The 21,883-nt window shown below is 40.5% G+C and overlaps 1 protein-coding gene across 4 annotated transcripts in view; it reads right to left on the bottom strand.

The window, feature by feature from the left end:
- LOC134351543 (ankyrin repeat domain-containing protein 26-like) overlaps nucleotides 1-21,883 on the bottom strand; it is a 110,586-nt gene that overhangs the window by 25,623 nt on the left and 63,080 nt on the right. For 3 of the 4 annotated variants that reach the window (XM_063057826.1, XM_063057825.1, XM_063057828.1), the window contains 4 exons: nucleotides 20,600-21,544; nucleotides 19,621-19,773; nucleotides 17,624-17,796; nucleotides 1,473-1,614 (listed from right to left, as the gene is read on the bottom strand). In XM_063057826.1, coding sequence (XP_062913896.1) covers nucleotides 1,473-1,614; nucleotides 17,624-17,796; nucleotides 19,621-19,773; nucleotides 20,600-21,544 — 1,413 coding nt within the window. Of the gene's footprint in view, nucleotides 1-1,472; nucleotides 1,615-16,738; nucleotides 16,829-17,623; nucleotides 17,797-19,620; nucleotides 19,774-20,599; nucleotides 21,545-21,883 lie in introns of those variants that run through there. The other variant, XM_063057827.1, reaches the window with a different exon arrangement.

Raw genomic sequence — 21,883 nt, 5'->3', positions numbered from 1 at the left:
CTGTCTTTCCTTCCTCACAGTCTCATTACACACTGTATCTAGTTGTATGCCAACTGCCCCTTACTCAGCTTTGTCACCCCGTTTCCCATCCCGCTGCCAAAGCCAAATTAGTTTAATCCATTCCCAACAGCTTTAGCAAACCTGTTTGCAAGGATATTGGTCTCTGTTGGGTTCAGGGGTAACCCATCTTCTTTGTTCAGGTCATACCTTCCCCAGAAGAGACACAAGGATCCAGAAATCTGAGACCCTGTCCCTGCACCAATTCATCACCAGATTATCCTATTTTTACTTTCACTGGCACATGGCACAGGCTGCAATTCAGAGGTAACTACCCTGGAGGTCGTGCTTTTCGGCTTTCTGCCCAAGTCCCTTTATTCTCTCTTTAAAACTCCCTCCCTTTTCGTATCTATGTCATTGGTACCAATATGTAACATGGATTCTGGCTGTTCACCATTCCCTTTAGAATGCACTAAACCCAATCTGAGACATCCCTGACTGACCCTTGCACCTGGGAGGCAACAAACCATCTTTAATGTCCACAGAATCTGCTTTCTGCTCCTCCAATTATGGAATCTCTTATGATTACTGCATTTCTCTTCATCCCCCTTGTTTTGAGCCACAGAGACAGACTCAGTGCCAGAGACCTGGTTGCTACAGCTTTCTCCAGGTAAGTTCCGCTGCCTACCCCAACAGCATCGAAAGTGGTATATTTGTTATTGATGGGAACAGCCACGGGGGATCTCTGCATTGGCTGCTGATTCCATTTCCCTCTCCTGTCACTCACCCAGGTACCTGCCTCCTGCAACTTAGGGGTAACTACCTCCCTGTAGCTTCTATTTATTACCTAATTTTCTGCTAAGAATCTTAAGATCATCCAACTGCAGTTCCAGTTGTTAGTGTCTCTATGATGCTGGAGCTCAGTGCACATCATGCAGATGTGGTTATCATGGAGACAGGTGGTCTCCCAGACTTCCTACAGCTCACACAAAGAACATACCACTACCTCTGGACCCATTCTCAGTGCACTAGTTATGTACTAACAGGAAAACATACTTACTATAAAATTACTTAGAACCTGCACCTATGCTTGTCCAAGCCTGTTGAGCGAAGCCTGAACACCAACACTGGCCCACCCACTGCTGCACTGCTTACATCTCTCGTCTTTTCATTGGCCCAGCTCTGTTTGCAGTCTCAAGGAGCGTTAAGCATCCAAGCTCCTTTGAAACCGCACACTGTATCACCAACAAATGACCGCCCGCGCTGACTGCAGCCCGTCAAAAAGCCGAACTATTTTTAAACCTTGCGCTGCGTCACCAATGAAATGACCTCTCATGTTGATTGCCGCCCGCTGATGGATAAGCAAAAGTGTGACTGCGCTATGACTCAAAGCTACAGTGATTTACAGAATTGAAGTGATGCATTATGTCTAGGAAAGACATCATCAATACACCCGACATGCAAACCAATCTCACCTTCCTCTTTAGTGTGCTAACAGCGTCTGCTGTTTCATTTTGCTCATGGTCCGGTTCTTCATTTCCGTTGATATGGGAGTTGATCAGTCTAACTTCATTTTGTTTCAGCTTCTTTTTGGTAGTCTTCAAGAGTGTTCTCATTCTGTATAGTAAATATAATCAAGCACTGAAATCTGCCTGTAGTTGCAAGCTTAATCTGATTTTACATTCTCTTAACATATCCTTCACTAGTATGATCTCTGCCTTCAAGGCAGAAATAATCTGCCAAAAGAAAAAAATTAATTAGATTTCATGGATATAAAAATGGATGCAGAGAACAATCACAAAGAAGTACAACAGGAAGTAAGTAGGAAGAAAAAGACAGCTGTTAAGAGACATTTTCACTTCCATACCAAAATAATATTTTTTTTAATTTTAGGTGATTTTTACCATTTAATTAATGGTACCATCGATGAAGAAAAACTCACTTAAAAGATTTGGTTTAGCATCTAAAAGCCAATTAATATCTTGAAAACAACTTAGTTGGGAAAGCATTTTTAGTACTTTTGAAAGCTCTTAACCAACTTTGATATACATTAAGTCTAACTGTCTTTTAATATATGGATCTCAAAATTTTGGAAGTTCATTTCCGCAAAGTCCGTTTTCCATGGAAACTTAAAAGGCTGATCATAGATTCGTATATTAAACTAGCTAATTGTTATTTACTTTTGTCAGGGCATTAATGGAGATAAGTTTACGTTTAACTAATGACGGATACAAGATATCAGGAGAATTGGGGATGGAGTGGAGGTGGATAGAAGGAATATCAACATCTGTAGAAAGTTTGGCAGGGGGCAAATCTGGAGTTTGATATAGAAAGGATGATTACAATGTAAATTGATTCAGTGGGTGATTCCTGTTCTTTGTTTGTCGCAAAGTTGTGTATCCTTTGCTTCCAAACACAGCCAGAAGTGAAGATTAAAAGGATGTTGATGTTGTCCAATAGACGAAAATACTGAATGAACAGATTGCATACATAAGTCAGCAGTTGTGACACAGAAACAACAGTTGAAAATCCTCCATAGAAAGCTGGGGAATTAATTGAGCTCATTAATTTAAAAATTCATCAAAATCTGCAGATGCTGGAAATATTCAACAGGACAGGATGCATCATTTGGAAGAGAAACAGGTAACATTTCAGGTTGAAGACCCTGGTTAGATCTGGGATGGAGACAGAAATCCATTAAGTTGCAGGGGGCATGAGGTAGGCTTAATAAGGTTCATAACTTTATATTTATGAGCTAATTTACTTAATGTTATTCATTTATGGCTAATACTTTCCATAATATTCCTGTTTAATAAATGAATCTCCCTTTTGATCTTTCTCACAATTTTGTTTTGCTCTCCTTGACCTTTTAATTGGAAAATATTGAATGATGCTGCAGGGCTTCAGACTTCAGTTATGATGTGAAAGGATTTGAAAATGTATACCTATTGTGGCTGCTGGGCATTGCCAGTCTGCCTAGGATCAATAATGGTCTAAGATGATCAGCGTCAAAATGGTAACCAAGAGATTTGCGATGTTGGATGCCATGAAAGTGGACAGGGATTTCATACTGGTTGTAGTGGGTTGAGTAGTGGCATTGAGTGAGTGATTTGGACTTCAGGGTCTGGTAATTATGGACTGAGTGAGTAGGTCCATGGTTATAGGGGAAAGGATGTTAGCCAGATATCAAGAGTTGGAGTAAAGTTTTGGCTATTTATGAGATCAAACCAGGATAAAAAGTTAGGGTCGGAAATCACTTCCAGTGTAGTGTCAGCTAAGAATGCAAATCTGTCTGAAAGAGATCATCAAAAATAAATTAATCCTAGAGAAAAAAAAGAATAGCATGCTAAATGTTAGCCAAGTACAGTAATCAGTGCAAAGACTGAATGGACCTGGTTGAACTAACGGTTAATTAAGTGTTGCAATGGCTAGTCTGAGGTTTATTGATCCACACTGGATTTCAGTGTGCTGCAAAATATTATGATGTGATATAATATAAAGGCCCCTATCTTTTGCCTTTGGAACAATGTATCAGTTTCTACATGAATTCTTTTTTCCCCAGATGACTTCCATTACTTTGTACTAACTCACTCTGCAAACCATCTATTCTGAATCTTTGTCTAAATTACACTAGTTCAATTGCTTTACCTTTAGTATTTTCTAACGTCTTCACCCCTGGTTGGGGTTCAATTCTTGCTGCTGTCTCTAAGGTGTAGTTCTTCCCGTGACAGCATGGATTTCCTCCCCATTCCAAAACATTTAAGTTAAGGTCAGTAAGTTGTGGGCATGCTACGTTGGTGCTTTAAGATTCAAGATTGTTTTATATCACTTTCAGTACACAAGTGTAAAGGAGAATGAAATAATTATTACTTTGGATCTGATGCAGCAGAAATAAAAACAGTAAGGTAACGGACACAATAATAATTAAAATACAATAAATATAAATACATAAGATAGCTTATATACATAGATTGATTGTACATCTAAAGTGATGCTAGGTACAGGAGTGTCTGTACATAAGGTGACTAGCAGAAAATGATAAAGTAGTGGGTGGTTGGGTGGTGTGGAGGTGTTGATCGGCCTTACTGCTGAGGGAAAGTAACAGTTTTTGAGTTTGCTGGTCCTGGTGTGGATGCTATGTAGCCTCTTCCCTGATGCAAGAGAGGAAAACAGTTCGTGAGCAAGGTGAGTGGGGATCTTCATGATGATACTTGCAGGCTGCCCAGCACACCCTCAGACTGTGTTGACTGTTAATGCAAAAGGTGCATTTCACTGTATGTTTCGATATACATGACACATAGACATAGCTAGGGTGCCTAAGACTTTTGCACAATACTATATTTGTCGAAGTGGGGCAGTGAGCGAGTTTGTAAACCTAGCGGGAGCACAGGATATGGGGAATGGCAAGGGTGGAGCATGGCCGGAAGGATGTAGGATAGGTGGCAGAGAAGGAGTGCCAGTGATTGGGGGGGATGGGGATGGGGTGGCGCGGGTGCCCACACACCCAGTCCTGAGACACTAGACAAGGTAATTTGATTCCAAAACAATTGGCTTATTGATCATTACAGAACATCTCTCTGGTGCTTCCTGCTCCCTCCACTCTACCTTCGCCTTTTCACAAACATAATTCCCCTTTTCATGACTCCTTCCCACAACAGAGACCTTTATCAGAATCAGTGGGTGGTGGAGTGGAGATACGTGTCTACTAAAGGTGCACCTTCCCTCTGCTAGTCCGCAGGTTACTCTTTTGGAAAGGTGTAGCGTCTGCTTAGCTGCATCCACCCCCACCCCTCCCCAATCAGGGTCAAGTGAAGCCATGACAGCAAGTGTGGATGGTTGTATAAGCAGCTGGTGCATATCACAAGTTCTGGTTATACGACCACTGATGCCAGCCAGACAATCTCTGAAGAGTATTGACAAAGTCTGGGGTCATCCATCTTGTAAAGACACCGCCCAGAAGAAGACAATGACAAAGTTCTTCTGTAGAAAAGTTCGGCAAGAATGATCGTGGTTATGAGACCATGTTCCTCTCTGTCACAATAACACAGCACGTAATAATGATGATGATCAGAGTCAGGATCATCATAACTCACATGTCATGAAATCTGTTTTTTTTTAAAACGGCAGTAGTACAATGCAATACATAAAATATACTGCAGTGTTGTGCTAATGTCTTAGGTATATACATGTCTAAGACTTTTGCACAGTACTGTACATGTAACAAATTAAGCCAATCTTTAACCTTTATTTTTGTAAACTGAATTACACTGTTACCTGGATGTTATTTAGATGGTGTCCTATGGTCTATTTAATTTCTTATTTCTTATATCCATGTCCAACACCGACTTGTTCCTTGTGGACTGGATCCTTGGAGACATAATTGATTGAAATGATTTTTGGGAAGATTCAAGTAGCTGGTTAAATATCATCCACTTTGGAAATCAAGCTGAGGAACTTGAGTAGAGATACGGGAAAAAATAACCATTTCTTGAAAGCATGAGAATATATGATAGAAACCAATAATACTGGAATGCGATGTTATGTGCAAGCTTAATAGCCTAGATGAGAGAGATTTAGTACAAAAGTTAATATCCTACTGGTATAATTCTCTTTGGAGTTCATTGTTCGTTTGTATTTCTTGTTTCAGTCTAGTTTTTACTGACTGGTTAATCTTTACAAGCTTCTTTTCTCTTTTCTTTTCAAGTTCAACCTTTTTGTTTAAAATAAGTATTTTTTAGACTCAAGAACTAATATAAAGATACACACGAACAGTCAATTAGACAATAAAGATATGTAAATGGTATAAATACCACAAATACTATAAATAGTGATGGGGACCCCCAGATTCCCCGGATTACTGCCGGGCGAGGCCCTGCTAGTAGACGCCCCTGACGACCTGGAAAGGGAGTCCTGGTTCCCGGCTGGAGCGCCGGTGAGACCTGAATTGCAGAGGCCCTCAGCTGTACAGGCACGGCGGATGGGGTTGATGGTAAGGAACATAACGGAGCGGGAGATCACCTTTAAGCGCGGGATGCCCCTCGCGCACTTGTTCCCGGTGACGGTGATGTCCAGCGCCCCTGTGAAGCCCACTGGAGGAGAACCATTGGGAAACGGGGGGCGGCTGACCGAGGAGGCCTTTAATTTTGAAAACTCCCCTGTACCGCCGGCGTATAAGAGCAGGCTGGTGGAGAAGATGCTGAAGTTAGGGGATGTCTTTTCTCAGGGCGAGTTTGATGTAGGATGTTCCAAGAGCACTCGGCACACTATCCGGGTGACAAATGACACCCCGTTTAGAGAAAGGTCGCGGCGGTTGGCCCCAGCAGCTGTGGAAGATGTGCGGCAGTTGAAGGATGCAGGGATTATCGCGGAGTCCTGAAGCCCCTATGCGTCCCCCATGGTGGCGGCAAGGAAGAAAAATGGGAAGGTACGCATGTGCGTGGACTACAGGACCCTGAACCGCCGCACTGTTCCCGACCAATATACGGTCCCGAGGGTGGAAGACGCATTGGCCTGTTGGAGTGGGGCGCAGTGGTTTAGCGTATTGGATTTGCAGAGTGGGTATTACCAGATTCCGATGAGTGAGACCGATAAAGAGAAGATGGCCTTTATCTGCCCCCTGGGATTCTTCCAGTTTGAACGAATGCCCTAAGGCATATCAGGGGCTCCAGCCACCTTCCAGCTGCTCATGAAGCGGACAGTGGGGGACATGAACCTGCTGGAGGTATTGGTGTACCTGGACGACCTGATAGTGTTTAGATCTACGTTGGAGGAACATGAGGAGCGGCTGCTGAAGGTGCTGAGTCGGCTGAAGGAGGAAGGGTTAAAACTTTCCCTGGATAAATGTCAGTTCTGTAAGACGTCGGTCAGTTATGTCGGGCACATAATCTCGCAAAATGGAGGGGCCACAGATCCGGGTAAGATAGCCGCAGTAACCACCCGGCCGAGACCCCAGAAGGTGAATGCCTTACGCTCGTTTCTGGGGTTTTGCGGATATTACCAGTGATTCGTGAAAGGATATGCGAAAATGAGTCATCCATTGAACCAGCTGTTGTGTGGTTATCCACCTGTGGGGAGGAGGAGGAAGGGAGACCGAGGGCCGGAGGTAGAAGGATACTTGAACCCGGGGGAGCCTTTTGGATCGAGGTGGGATGCTCAATGTGAGGAGGCGTTCCAATCTCTAAAAAGGGCGCTGACTCAGGCGCAGTGTTGGTTTTTGCTGATCCCCGGAAGCCGTATGTTCTACACACCGATGCCAGTCACGAGGGTCTGGGGGCTGTCCTGTACCAGGAACAGGGCAATGGATTGAGGCCGGTGGCGTTTGCCAGCCGGAGCTTGTCGCCATCTGAGAGAAACTATCCCACTCACAAGCTGGAGTTCTTGGCATTGAAATGGGCGGTGGTGGACAAGTTGAGTGACTTACCTATACGGGGCCCAGTTTGAGGTGAGAACTGACAACAACCCCCTCACTTATATCCTGACCTCGGCGAAGCTGGACACTACTGGGCACCGGTGGTTAGCAGCCTTGTCTGCCTATGAGTTCAGCCTGAAGTACCGCCCGGGGAGTCGGAACATCGATGCAGATGCCCTGTCTTGGCAGGCGCACGAGTCGGGCACGGCTGAGGAGTGGAAGAGTGTCCCTGCCCCAGGAGTAAAGGCCATGTGTCAAGTTGGGAGCGACAGGGAAGTAGAAGCACAGATGGGAACGGATTGGGCAGTAGATCAATTGGGGGTTGACGATGACGCGCTACCCACTGTTTACTGTAATTTGACTGCTCTGAGGAACAGGCAGCTGCCGGAGTTGAGCCCCCAGGAAGTGGAGGCGGCTCAGGGTGATGACCCGAGCATTGGCACTATCTGGTACGCGGTTAGCCAGGGTGATATGGGGCAGGTGGAGAAGGCGAAACATGCCTCTGTTCCTCTACTACTGAAGGAGTGGCCCCGGTTGAAGCTGAAGAACCACGTCCCGTACCGGGTCACGTCGCCTCCGGACCACCGGAGCTGGTCATGCCTGAGAAGTATCGGAAGACTGTGCTCCAGGCACTACATGATGATTCCGGGCACTTAGGGGTAGAGAAGACCTATAGACTACTCAAGAACCGGTTTTACTGGCCCCGGATGAGGGGGGAGGTGGAAGAATACTGTAAGACCTGTAGTCGTTACATCAGGAGGAAGACCTTGCCTGCGCAGGCGGCTCCTTTGTCCCATATTTGCAGAGTGTGGGACCCATGGACCTGGTGTGTATGGATTTCCTGTCTATTGAACCAGACACCAGCAACACCGCGAATGTCTTAGTCCTCACGGATCACTACACTAGATATGCACAGGCTTTTCCTACTAAGGACCAGAAAGCGACTACAGTGGCGAAGGTGTTATGGGAGAAGTACTTTGTTCATTATGGCCTTCCCCGGCGGATCCACAGTGATCAGGGACGGGACTTCGAGAGCAGGCTTATCCATGAATTACTGGGTATGCTTGGGGTTGAGAAATCCAGAACCACCCCCTATCACCCGCAGGGTGATCCTCAGCCCGAGAGGTTTAACCGGACCCTGCTGGACATGCTCGGCACCTTGGAGATTGGACAGAAGAGTAAGTGGAGTCAGCACAGCGCCCATTTGGTTCACTGTTACAATTGCACGCGCAATGATGCTACAGGGTACTCGCCCTACTATCTGATGTTTGGACGGGAAGCGAGGTTGCCCATTGATCTGTGTTTTGGGACTGAAGCAGGTGAAATACCTTCGAAGCCATGTCTGAAGTACGTGTCCGATATGAGGAGAGAGTTGAAAAGGGCGTACGAGTTAGCTGAGGCGGCAGCCACCAAGCAGAACCAGCAGAATAAAAGGTATGATCAGAAAGTAAAGTTCGTTCAGCTATTGCCGGGAGACCGAGTCCTTATCTGGAATTTAGGACTACCTGGTAAGCACAAGTTGACGGACTGTTGGGCAGCCACCCCCTATGTGGTGGAGAGTCAGATGCCGAATCTCCCTGTTTACTGGGTGAGACCCGAGGACGGGAAGGGACCTGTCAAAGTACTCCATCGGAACCACCTGTTGCCTCTGGGTCGCAAGGTAAAGGTAGACCCAGAGCCCGAATGGGAGTTTACGGCTAGTACGAGGACTCTGCAAGGGCGCGGGGCAAGAGAAGAGCCCGCTGCGAAGGGGACGGGGCTGGTCCCCACCTCGAAAAGGGATACGTCATCGGAAGACGATGATTCGGACGTGTGGTACCTGTTTCCGTTCGATGATTCCCTGGTGCCGAGAGAAGAGACTCCTGGCCCTTCCATCACTGAGTTAGGGGAACTGAGGGAGGGTGTTGCAGAGCCGCCTGTATTACAGCCGGAATTGGGGGAGGAGAGAGTGGAGCCAGAACCTGAGGCAGAGGGCTCACAGGGGCTGAGGGGGCCCGGTGAGGGGGGAGGGTCCGACAGATAGGCCTGGGGGGGTCACCTGGTGTGTCTGAACAGAGAGAGTCAGCAGAGGAAGTACAGAGGCCTCAGAGGAGTAGGCATCCCCCGGAGAGACTAACTGAAACAGCACTGGGAGAACAGGGTGTGATCTCTACTGCCCTGGAAAGTTATGTCACTGCTTTATGCACCTGGGTTGGGTTTTGTGTTCTACAAGGAGCACTGGTGAACTCTGTTAACGTCATGAGGGCATAACTTTTATTGGTGGGGGGAGAGTGTACGGGGTCTTTCTTTTTTTGTTAAAATTAAAATGGCTTCTTATGTTATACTGGGGAATGCAGAGAAAGGTTCTAACTAGACAGTTGCTTGGGTTATTATAGATAGCAGGGTGCTATTAACCAATGGGTGGTCATGTATTGTTTTGTTTTCGGATGATAATGCTGTATCATATGACTGTGGACGGGGTTTTTGGCGGGGAGTTGGAGGAGAGACGAGGACGGCGGACGTGCGGAGAGGCTCCGGTCAATCACTCCGGGTGATCCCGAGCCGTGAGTCGACAGGATCCGGGTGGTCGTCTGGATTCGATTGAGCTCCAACGGTTGTGTGCGAAGAACTTGGACTTTGATAAGTGTTGGTCCCTTTTTTTTCCCACATTACTTCCCTTTCTGTATTTGAATTTATATTAATGTCATAGAATTAGCAATATCTATAAAGTGTACTTGTTAAAATTTACTGGGTGTGCTGGCTGATGATTGATGTTTGGGCTTGATTCAGGCGGCAACCGACCCTGTGGGGAGCGTTGAGGCAGGTGCTGGGTGGGATTTCCCCTAGACATATATGAGTCAATATAACGGAACGTTACATTTGTTTTGTGACTGTAAGGAAGACGAATTTCAGGGTTGTATACTGCATACATACTTTGATAATAAATGTACTTTCAATCTTCAAAACAAAAAAAAAATTAGGATGTATCCAAAGTAATTAAATGACACAGGCATCTACTGAAAACTATACTGGATCATTTGTTTTACTTTTTTATTACATAGTCTGATGGCTCTTTTTTTACTTTTTCCAACTGAGCGTGTTGAAGGGAAAGTTTAGATCGAGGTTTTAGTTCTTCCTCCAACTGAGATGTGAATCTTTCGCATTTTGTTGCTAATCAAAAATATAAAAGTTGTTTAATACTACATTGGTTTCTATCTACAGCTGTATCTTTGGTTTAATAAATGTAATTGATGCCACACATTGTCTGCGATTAAATAGTTATCAAAATGGATATTGTTAAAGCAGCTGTATTCTAAAATTTAAATGCAAGTTGAAACTCTAGTCCAGCACCCTGAGGACCTAATTAGTGCCAGATCATAGAAACTGCCCAAGATCATACTTTTTTGAGCAGGAGAACTATACAGAACACTCCATGCGTTATGCAAGGGTTCTGTTCTTAAGAACTATCAGTAACCTGAAGTTTCAGGCAGCTCAAAATGCTGTTGTCCGAGATCATTGTCAGCCATGAGTTCAAAAGTTGCACTGGTAAGTTAAATACGGACAGATAGTACATATCTGGGTTAATTTTAAGAATCTTCAATTAAAAAATCTTAATTAAATCTTTGTTAGAATTAGTTAATAAATGGGGATTCGAATCACAGATGCAAAATATATTACATTTGTCAACAAAATGCAGGACCAGAGTGATTCAAAAAATATTTCAATGGGCACGTTTCTCTTTGTAGAAATAATTTTACAGTATATTTTTGGAGCATAAGAATATAATATTTAATATTTCAACCTATTTGTCAGTTGTAGTATTTATTATGTTATTTCAATAAAGAGAAAATAACATGCACAGCTGTTTTGGTTTTCAGAATAAAAGCACCACATGCATTCAGCTTAATTAGCTAAAACATCAAACCTCTTGACTGAGATATCTTCCAAGTTAACCCTTAACCCTTGCAAATTTGTTATTAAGTCTTCCAGACGAGCATGAACCTGTATAAGTAACATCATAATAACTATTATGATTTTCTGCATGATGATTTCAATGTGAGGAATGACATAAAAACCATCTCATGGGATAACAAGGGTCTAAATTAAGGAATGCATACTCAACATCGCCTGAGGGGCAAACTTCTGGTACTGAAAGAAAAACTGAAGAAAAGAAATTTTCAGGCAAGAAATAAGCAAGAAAAACTGTATGTTCAGACACATTAAATATTATGTATCTCTCAAATTGTTATTTTTGAGAAAAAGCACTTCCATGAATTTCTGGTGATAAACTTACTGGATATCAAGCTCAAGTTTAATGATCATTCAACCATATACGAGTATAGCCAAACGAAACAGCATTCCTCTGGGAGCAAGGTGCAAACATTACCAACAGCACACATGGTCACAATTTCAGAAAACCAGACAGTAACTGTCACAAAGAAAAAAAATATAAAGACCAAGTCCCTGAGTGGCATCACTATAGATTGTCCTAATCCAGCTTGTTCTTCCACTGAGTGAACACTGAAAAGCAGCACTGACAGGAGGGGCTATCACCCAACCCAGTTCGGATTTCGGTGCACCCAATAGAAGCCCCTGCTCTCTCCCACACAACCTCGAGTCTCTTCTCCTAGGCGGCTGTAATAGGCAACCCTGCAGCATAAGCCCAGTTCTTGTCACTACTGAGGTAAAGCAGCTCCTCTGCTGTCAGTCTCTCCAGTAAACCGGAATTGCAGTATTCTTGGAGGCACCTGTTAGTCTTGCGAGACCATGGATCTGCGCCTGGAAAGCCTTCACTCTCCAGGGCGCAGGCCTGGGCAAGATTGTATGGAAGACCAGCAGTTGCCCATGCTGCAAGTCTCCCCTCTCCACGACACCAATGTTGTCCAAGGGAAGGGCATTAGGACCCATACAGCTTGGCACCAGTATCGTCGCAGAGCAATGTGTGATTAAGTGCCTTGCTCAAGGACACAACACGTTCCCTCAGCTGGAGCTCGAACTCACAACCTTCAGGTAGCTAGTCCAATGCCTTAACCACTTGGCCACGTGCCACCTAAGACAATCATTCAGTCCGTTTTTTTGGATCGCACCATCTCAGCACAACGATATGCAACAAGTCCAGGCGACAACTCAACAACAGTACGCAGTAGGTCTGGCTGAATATCTGATGTTGACAGGAAGGCATACAGGAGCAAGACAGATCAGCTGGTTAAGTGCTGTTTCAGCAACAGCCTTGCACTTAATGTCATTAAGACCAAAGAACTAACTGTGGACTTAAAGGATAAGATGAAGGGACATACACTAGTCCACATCGAGGGATCAGAAGTGGAAAGGGTAAGCAATTGCAAATTCCTGGGTGTTGATATCTTTTATTTATTTATTGATTTGTTGGTTTCTGTATTTATTGATTGAGATACAGTGTGGAATAGGCCCTTCGGGTCCTTCAAACCACGCCCAGCAATCCCCCAATTTAATTGCTAATCATAGGACAATTTGCAATGACCAATTAACATACCAGCAGAACAGATAATTGTTTGGATGGTGAGCAGGACCCGGTGCATCTGGAGAAAAGCCACACAGTCACGAGAAGAATGTACAAATTCCTTACAGGCAATGGCAGGAATTGTATCAGGGCTGCTTGTACTGTAAAATGTTGTGCTAACCACTACGTTATTGAGCTGCCCCTGAGGACCTATCCTGGGTCGAACATATTGATGCAGTTACAAAGAAGGCACAGCAGCGGCTGTATTTCATTTGGAGTTTGAGGGCATTTGACATGGCAACAAAGATGCTGACGAATTTCTACAGATGTACCTTTTCTACTTTTTCTCTTTTTGCACTACTTATTTTAAACTTCATATATTCTTATTGTAATTCAGTTTTTATTATTATATATTGCAATGTACTGCTGCCACAAAACAACAAATTTCAGGACATATGGCAGTAATACGAAACTGATTCTGATTTGTGCACTGTCTTGGCAAAATGATGAGCAACAAATTCAGGTGACAACTCAAAAACAGTTTGCAATAATCCGGCTCAATCGCTATCCAGCAAATCGCTGACGGGATAGGCCTCTGCTGTACTTAATGTTCTTAGCATCCAGTAGTGATTGCGATTATAAGAAAGATGTAGAAAACGAACAAATGCACCTCTGATTGGACCCAGAGTGGCTATTGTGTCCCAGTGCCCCACTATTTTACAGGAAGGATATTTCATATGTTTATCAAGGTGTTGTTACTTTTTTATATTTCTGTATCATTATATATTGTCAACAATCAAGCAATTATGATGGTCAGGGTCCGAAAGAGTGACTAGACTGGTTTCCGACACCGTGTCCATTCCACAAAATCTTCCTTTTGTAATATTATCTACCCTTACTTGAACAACCTTCCCCTGCTCCCAAAAAACTGTTTATGACTTCCAGTAGAATGTTTATATTCTTATACAAGCTCCACAAAAACAAATTAAAATAGAGACCTGATTTAGTTCTGAAAGGCTGAAAAATGAAATTGATTTTCAACCCTATGAGAACACATGCATTAGATAACCAAGTATAGACTTAAATATTTCTCCAAAAATTGAAGTCCAAATTCTAAATTCTGTGTTAATAATAATAGTTAATTTGATCCCAATAGGTCTACAAACAACGCCATACAACATGCATAACCTGCTTTAGAATCAACTATTTTCAGAATTTATCATCGGAAAAATGTCACTGGTAAAAGATTTCCAGCATTCAGATGAGATAAAAATATACAATTAATGGATAAAAAAATGATAAAGCATTCTACATTTGAAATTCTATATTTGGCAATGTAGGTGGGCTTTCAGCTCTTCTCTGCTGCCCAGTCAAATCGAGAGAGGAGGCTACACACAGGCCACGGTGAAAGATTTAAATAGTATCATTCACAGCCTTTCAGCTTTTCCTGGCGGTCCAATCAAATCTGATAGTGGGGGAGTCTAGGACCAGAGGTCACAGCTTCAGAATAGAGATACGTCCATTTAGAATGGAAATGAGGAGGAATTCCTTTAGCCAGAGGCTGATGAATATATGGAATTTGTTGCCACAGGTGGCTGCGGAGGCCAAGTCACTGGGTATATTTAAGGTGGAGGTTGACAGGTTCTTGATTTGTCAGGACATGGAAGTTTATGGGCGAAGGCAGGAGAATGAAATTGAGAGTGAAAATGGATCAGTTAGGGTGAAATGGTGGAGCAGACTTGATGGGCCGAATGACCTACTTCTGCTCCAATCTCTTATAGTCTTAAGTATACTATAATCAATTGCTTTGCTTCTCGAAATGTGTGTGAAGACCTTTTAAATTGTGATTAAGATGGCTTCACCTACTTAGTATTCTCGGGATTGAATTTTAATCAAGATTTAAATTTTCCTAATGTATCTTCTCAACAGTGTACATTTTCTCATCTGCAACACTGCTATAACAGCTTAGATGTGTCACTGTAGCCATCTGTCCAACAGCCTTCCACAATCAATTCTCTATAACAATATTCTACAACAATAACCCATATATTAGCCATCAGGAAACATGCTTGATGTTGACTTGATAAAGCAATTTCCCAGGTTATAGTTTAAACTTATGCATTCTAATTTACATGAGTTTTAGCAGGGCTAACCAAGTACATTTCTGAAATGGACTACCTTGTATCTCCTTTTCTCAAAAATACTTGGCCTTCTTCCAAAGGTGAGCAGATTCAATATCATACATCATTATAAGTAGTTAGCATTAACTGGGATGAAATAGTACTGCAAGAATGGGAAATTTCACGACGAGGCTTAAAGAGAGTCGTAATTTAAATTTAACAAGGTGTTGGAGTTGTATGGGGTTGGCATTTTACAGAATTGACTGGCATTTTATTTTGACTGGCACCATTTCAATGGATAGTAGATGGCATTACAAGCTGTGGCTCTAAGAGGCAAACTGAGTCTTGCCTATGATACTTAAGTGAAGCTGATATTATGAGATCATAAACTTAAAATGAATACGGTATCTTAGAAGGAAATGCTGGTTTTCTTAATCTGAACACTGACAGAATGGAACTACACATTCATAACCTGCAACTCCTTAGAATTCAGGAATCCTAAAGCTGAAAATCTATCTCATTGAGTAAACAGTCATTTGCGTGACATTTCCAGAGGCAACTCAATAACATTACGGAAAAGAAGTTCATTTTTAAGAATGAGTAGTTTGGAAAATCTGCAGTTTTCAGTAGTAGAAAGTATGAGCTGGGATACTTCATAGATGATTGTGCTTTTCTTGCATCCCAATACTGTAAATTTAGAAAGAAAAACTGGTAGAAACTTAAATAGGAAATAATAGTTCTATGTTGAGGAAATGTACACTTTTGGATAATAACTTACTGTGATTTTGGAAATTTGCAAGAACCAAAAAAGCATTAAAAAGTTGAACATAAAACAAGGAATATACCCTCCTATTTCTGAATTATACAGTCCGTCCTTTGGGGAAGTCTTCATTGTGTTAGATCTGTGGGATGATGACACACAGTGGCCACTTTACTAAGTACACCCATTTGTAAATGCAAATATCTGATCAATCATATGGCAGCAACTCAATGCATAAAAACATGCATTGGTCAAGAGGTTCGGTTGTTGCTTATACCAACTGTGGGTGAAAACTCCTTGCTAATGAGAGAGGTCAAAGGAAAATGGCGAGACTGGATCTAGTTGAGGAACGACCATGTATTACAACAGCGGTGTGCAGAACAGCATCTCTGAATGCACAACATGTCAGACCTTGAAGTGGTTGCCTACAGCAGCAGAAGACCACCAACATACACTCAGTGGTATGAGGTACTGTGGTACAGATGGTACCTAATAAAGTGGCCACTGAGTTTAAGAGAACGTTCAATCAGTTGGTTTCCTCTCAGACCTGCCTGAGGATTAGTCTCAAAACACAAAATTCTTTAGCCCTCACTAATTTCTCAATGCTTTCATTATGGTTTCCGATTTTATAGAACCTTCACTTAGGAAGGCCAATACTATAGATAAAATACTTTTATAATGGATATCAGAGAATGCTCATGACACATGCACTCAAAGGATAACAGAGGATGCAGAAAGGAAATACAAGTACAGCCAAGGTCCATTTCACTGCATGCTGCATGTACAATAGTCAACAAAACTCAGATGATGTGCAACCTGAGCTTTTCAGAAACAGACTAAAATTATAGTGTAACAAAGCTTAGATGTTTTCCATACCCAATAGCTGTATCTAAATGCTTCCACTGTGACATCAATACAACATTACATAGTTGCAAAAGACTATTCTTGAAAAATGCATTCAAAATAAACTGAAATGGTATTGAGTTTACACTTACTGACTGGGACTCTTTAATTTCCATCTCTAATAACTCAGATGTGTTTGCTCTTTTGCAGCAGCTTTTAATTGTGCATTCTCTATTTCTAACCTGGAACAATAATAGGGCATGATAGAAGCTCACAGAAATTAAGTTAATGATAATAAATTGATATATTCACCAAGTTTAAAGAAGCATAAATGTGGGTAAATTCAAGGTTCAAGAGTATTACACCCTTATTTTTCATTTAGCATGATTCACCCACATCCAGTCTAAATTATCAAAAGGCCAAGTAATTTTAATTTAAATTATATTCACCACAAATCATTTGCTTCATTTTTAGGGCTAATTTTAAAACTTCTGCACTATAAGCTGGCCCAAACAATAAATGATAACAATCCACATTAAATAAATGAAAATTTCTGCAACTAGTTCTCATGTACAAAGTGTCAAAGAGTTACTTTCATAATGGCACTTGAAAGGCACATTTTAAAGCTTTACGTTTACTAAGAAATTAGTTAAAAGTATTCCTTGCTTTAAAGGAAAATTGTACAGTTACTTAATGTCAATCTACTAGAGTTTGCATAAAACAGATTAAAATGATTCCTTTTTTATGATATGAAACACTTTCAGGAGGCTATTAATAAATATTCATGGATTAATGCTGCATGATATATCTTTTCAAACTGTGCTCTAAAACAGTACCTTGACAGGTGAGTTCATGAAAGATTTTACAACCGCTAGCATTCTGAAATTTAATGCACATTTGCAACAGATTACCTACTATGCTCAAAGTGGAAACACTTGACAAAGCCATTTATTAGATTATAACAGTGCAATGACAAGCAGAACCTTTCATTAATCTTTGCTGATGTTAATTACAATGTTCTATGTATTATTACCTACCTCTGAATCTGATCTTTGAGATGATTTTTAGTCTCATTTCTTTGTGAGGAGGTTGAAAAGGCTTCTTGAATTTTCTGGGAAGCTGCAATCTCATATTCTTTCTCTTTCAAAGCATTCTCCAATTGCTGAATTTTCCTTTTTGATTGCATGTTTTTGTTTTTGTTCTCCTGTAACTATAAGGAAAATATGTTCTATTTAATGCTCATAATCTAAATAAGTTTTTTAAACAAGAAAAATACTGTTTAAAAACTATATTTATAGAAAAGCCATCCCATCACTCGGCATGCTTGGAGAAGCCCTGAGGTATTTCACCTAGAAAATGCTGCAACCAAGTTTTGTCTCAATTGTTATTCTAATGATAATTCAGAATTTACAAGTGGCAGTATTAGGCAAATTATTATTTTGGTGCTAAATTCAATCTTTTTTTTTTAGAAGAAATTATTCTTTACACTTTGTGCTGTAATCCATCAGTAATTCAGTTGTTTGTGATATACAGAAATGACCTGGTTGAAAACTGGAGAATGGTCAAATAATAATGAATTATTACAATCTTGTAGTTTTAATCAGGGAATGTATCCAGTGGGAGTAACATTGAAGATGAGAAAATTCAAGATTTACAATTATTTGATTTCATTCCCAGTACACAAATGTAAAGAAGAATGAAATAATTGTTACTTGGCTCTGATGCAGCATAAATAGAAAACAAACACAATAATAATAATAAAAACACAATCAATATAAATATATAAGGTAGCTTATATACATAGATTGGCTACAAAGTGATGCTAGGCACAATTTTTCTGTCTGTACACAAAATGTATTGTTTTTGAGTCTAGTGGTCCTGGTCCCCAAATATTACAATTGAAATAAGATGATAACACCTGTCAGAGATTGAACATTTCCAAGTGCCAATGGACATTTGAGCTTAAGAATGAAACAAACAAAAAAATCAAACCCCTACTTAAAAAAATACATCTGGAAATCAAAAACATTGATTAGTCAATCTTAGGTTTTAAAAAGAGAAGTGCTGGTTGAAATAACAGCAATCCATATGAGTTAAAGTGTCAAAGGATCTGGATGACTAAATACTTCAGATAAAATACTTTTTATCATAAAGGGACTTTATAATAAAGTAAAGAAAGGCAGAAGATGCAGAATCAGGAGAGCATCAGATATAGATTGTGTGTATCATGAACACAGTCACTGCAGAGACACTGAAGCTGCTGGATGTAGAAGTGTCTCACTCAACAAAAGCAAGCAACAGGCATCATATTTCAGAATGTCTAGAGGAAGAGGCCTCCTGGCCCAATATTATACATTTTTATATGCCAAAGACTAAGGTAACAGCAGACAATTCTATAGTTACAATCTATCCACAATGCTTCTTTTATAGTTTTCACACCTTCCAGACACACAAAATGAATGTTAATCAGCATTGTCTGATTTGCAATGGGCTCCAGTCTACAGCTCCAGGAAAACGATCGTTCAGGACTGCATTTTAAATTCAATCTACAATCCATATTCATATCTAAAGATTGGTTGCTGGTGAAGTTGTTATTTACTGTATATCCTGACTCCAGAATACACCCTAACAGATTGCCAGTTACACGTATTAGGAAAAGATGAACAATATGCTGCTGGATCTCACTTCTTGAGGCTTCTAAGAAATAAAATCAATTAGGTAATTGAAAAAAACTTATTTATTCAGATAGAGATGAGAACATGCATCTCAAACTAACTAAGACAAATACAAGAATGCAGAGACATACAAGGATAGAATAGGAGGATAGGAGTGAATTTGTGCTATGCAAAAGCAGCACTTGTTTCTGCACTATACAGTGTTAAGTATAATAATAATTAGTTACAAATGATCCTTCTTTGCTACGTTGGGCATTTTTATGTATTTGCTGTTCTTAAGAGCATATCAATTCCTCTATTACAGAAATAATATTTTTATATTTAATTTTATATCACCCCTTCACAGTGTTCATACTCACCTTAATTTTCAATCTATACAATTGCTGCTGTAAATGATTTTTCTCACCCTCTATTTCATTGCGAGAACGTGTGACCACTTCCAAAGAGGCCTCTGACATAGCAAGTTTTTTCAGCGAATCAGCGAGATCCTGTTGAAGCTGTCTGAACAAAACCTAAAAGAGAATATCTCAATATTATTATGCACTCATGTTTTACCTTTAATATTAAAAACCATTTCAACAATGCATCACAGAGATTTCATCAGATAAAATTGAATACTGAAATAATATTGTCCAAATGTTCAGGTAAAATCTGAGTTATGAAGAGCTTTAAAGGAAAGGAAGAGGAGAAAGTTAGAGATGATGGAAGAAAATGTAAGAAGTAAATGGTAGTACTCTCACTGCTGAGTCATAAAAGCTCATGCTCAGGTTTGGTATTAACACAAACGACCAGTGCCACCTGCATCCCAAGATGGTGATTCTGGCCGGTGAACTGGATCACATGGCACCATTTGAAAAACAGCAATTATCATCTCCATGGTCTAAAAATATAAAAAATCATTAAATGTCAATTGTATAGTTTATTAGCTACTGTTTATATAAAAAATGTGAAAACTGGCCCTTGCTTGCATATGACAATTATTTGCTGCACAGTCCTTCCTTAGCACCCTTAGCTATTAAATGTTTTGGGACATGAAGGTAGTCCTAAATCATTTTTACTTTACATTTTTAGTTTCAGTTACTCAAACCGTTACGGAACAAAGGTTCCATATTGTGAGAGAAAATCATTTTGCCGATCTTTTTTCTTCTATCACTTAATGAACATGACAGCATAGTAATCCATCAAAAGACAAAACACTTTCAAAAGTAGATTGATGACTATTCTATCTAAAGTTTACTGGAGAAAGCTTTTAGTTCCAATCTAATCAAACAGGGAAGCAGAAAGGAAAGCTGAATTACAGAAATAAGATTTAATTACCTCTTGAAATATTAACATTACCTCTTTTACACCTATTTCATTTTCATATTTGCTTTGTTCCATGTTCTTGTTCAACAACTCCTCATTTCTTTTCTCCAACAAACTGATCCTCTGCTCACTATCTTTTTGCAGTTTAGCAAGTGTATTATTGAATTTGTCGTGAACATCAGTAACCACCTTTTCCTTCATTATAACTTTGTTTTGTGCATCTTTGAGCTGTTGACGTAACAGTGTAATTTCACTATGAGCTTGGGCTAGTCTCTCTTGTAAAGATACCAGAGAAACTTCATATTTGCTTAACTGTCCTTTTTCCACTTTATTTGTTTGTTCTGGATCAGTTACATGCTCCTGAAACTGCTTCAGCTCTTTCTGAACACTTTCAAGCATACTGTTTTTCTCAGCAAGAGAAAGTTTAGCATGATGAAGTTTCTTGTCTAAATCATTGGCTTTTCTTTCCTCTTTAGTTAATTTATGTGACATTTCCTTACTGATTGCACGAAGATTAGATATTTCATTATTTCTTTTTTCATCTAAATGAACCCATTCATCACATTCCCTTTGAAGAATTTGTCTAAATTCACAGTTGGCCTTCTGACTACGTTCCAATTCTTGAATTGTTGCATTCAAACGTGAAAGAATAGATTCCTTCTCATTCTGTTGATCTGTTCTTTGTGTCTCAAGTTTGGAAGTCAGCAATAAAACTTCACTTTTCATGGCATTCAGCTGACTATTATCCTGTAAGTTTGTTTGAGTTAGGTTATTTTGACTACTTCTTAAACCCTTCTTTGTATCTTCAAGCTCTACTTTTAAAGTCTCAATCTGTTCCATATACTTTTCCCGTTCCTCTTGATGGTGTTCACACAAATATTTCAATTCACGCTTGAGCACAGTAACTTCCTGCTGTAGTGTACAATTGTGTTCCATCAGTGCTTCTTCATTGTGGTGATTGTCGCATTGAGCAAGAGGCTTCAAAACAAAGATTTGTTCAATGAGAAAAATAAACAATAAACCAAGAGATAATACCTATTACACATAGAAATAAGCACATTTTTATTACTAAGCATCAAAGAATCATTGACCAATTTAGTCCATCCACAGATCTGCTCCATGATCTCAATTAGTATTCTTTTGCAAATGACCTCTAAAATGGTCTAACAATTAAAAATGCATACCCACAGATTTATTATTACTTTATAGGATCTGTATGTTCAATGCCAGGATAACTTGGAGCTTGAGAGGTTTTGACATAGAAATGATGAATTATTCTAGATATTCTATAAATATTATAGTGGTTGAACTGAACTA

This window comes from Mobula hypostoma, chromosome 9 (assembly GCF_963921235.1).
Source record: "Mobula hypostoma chromosome 9, sMobHyp1.1, whole genome shotgun sequence".
In the NCBI taxonomy this organism is placed as follows: Eukaryota; Metazoa; Chordata; class Chondrichthyes; order Myliobatiformes; family Myliobatidae; genus Mobula; species Mobula hypostoma.
This window is presented reverse-complemented; position numbering and strand designations above follow the sequence as displayed.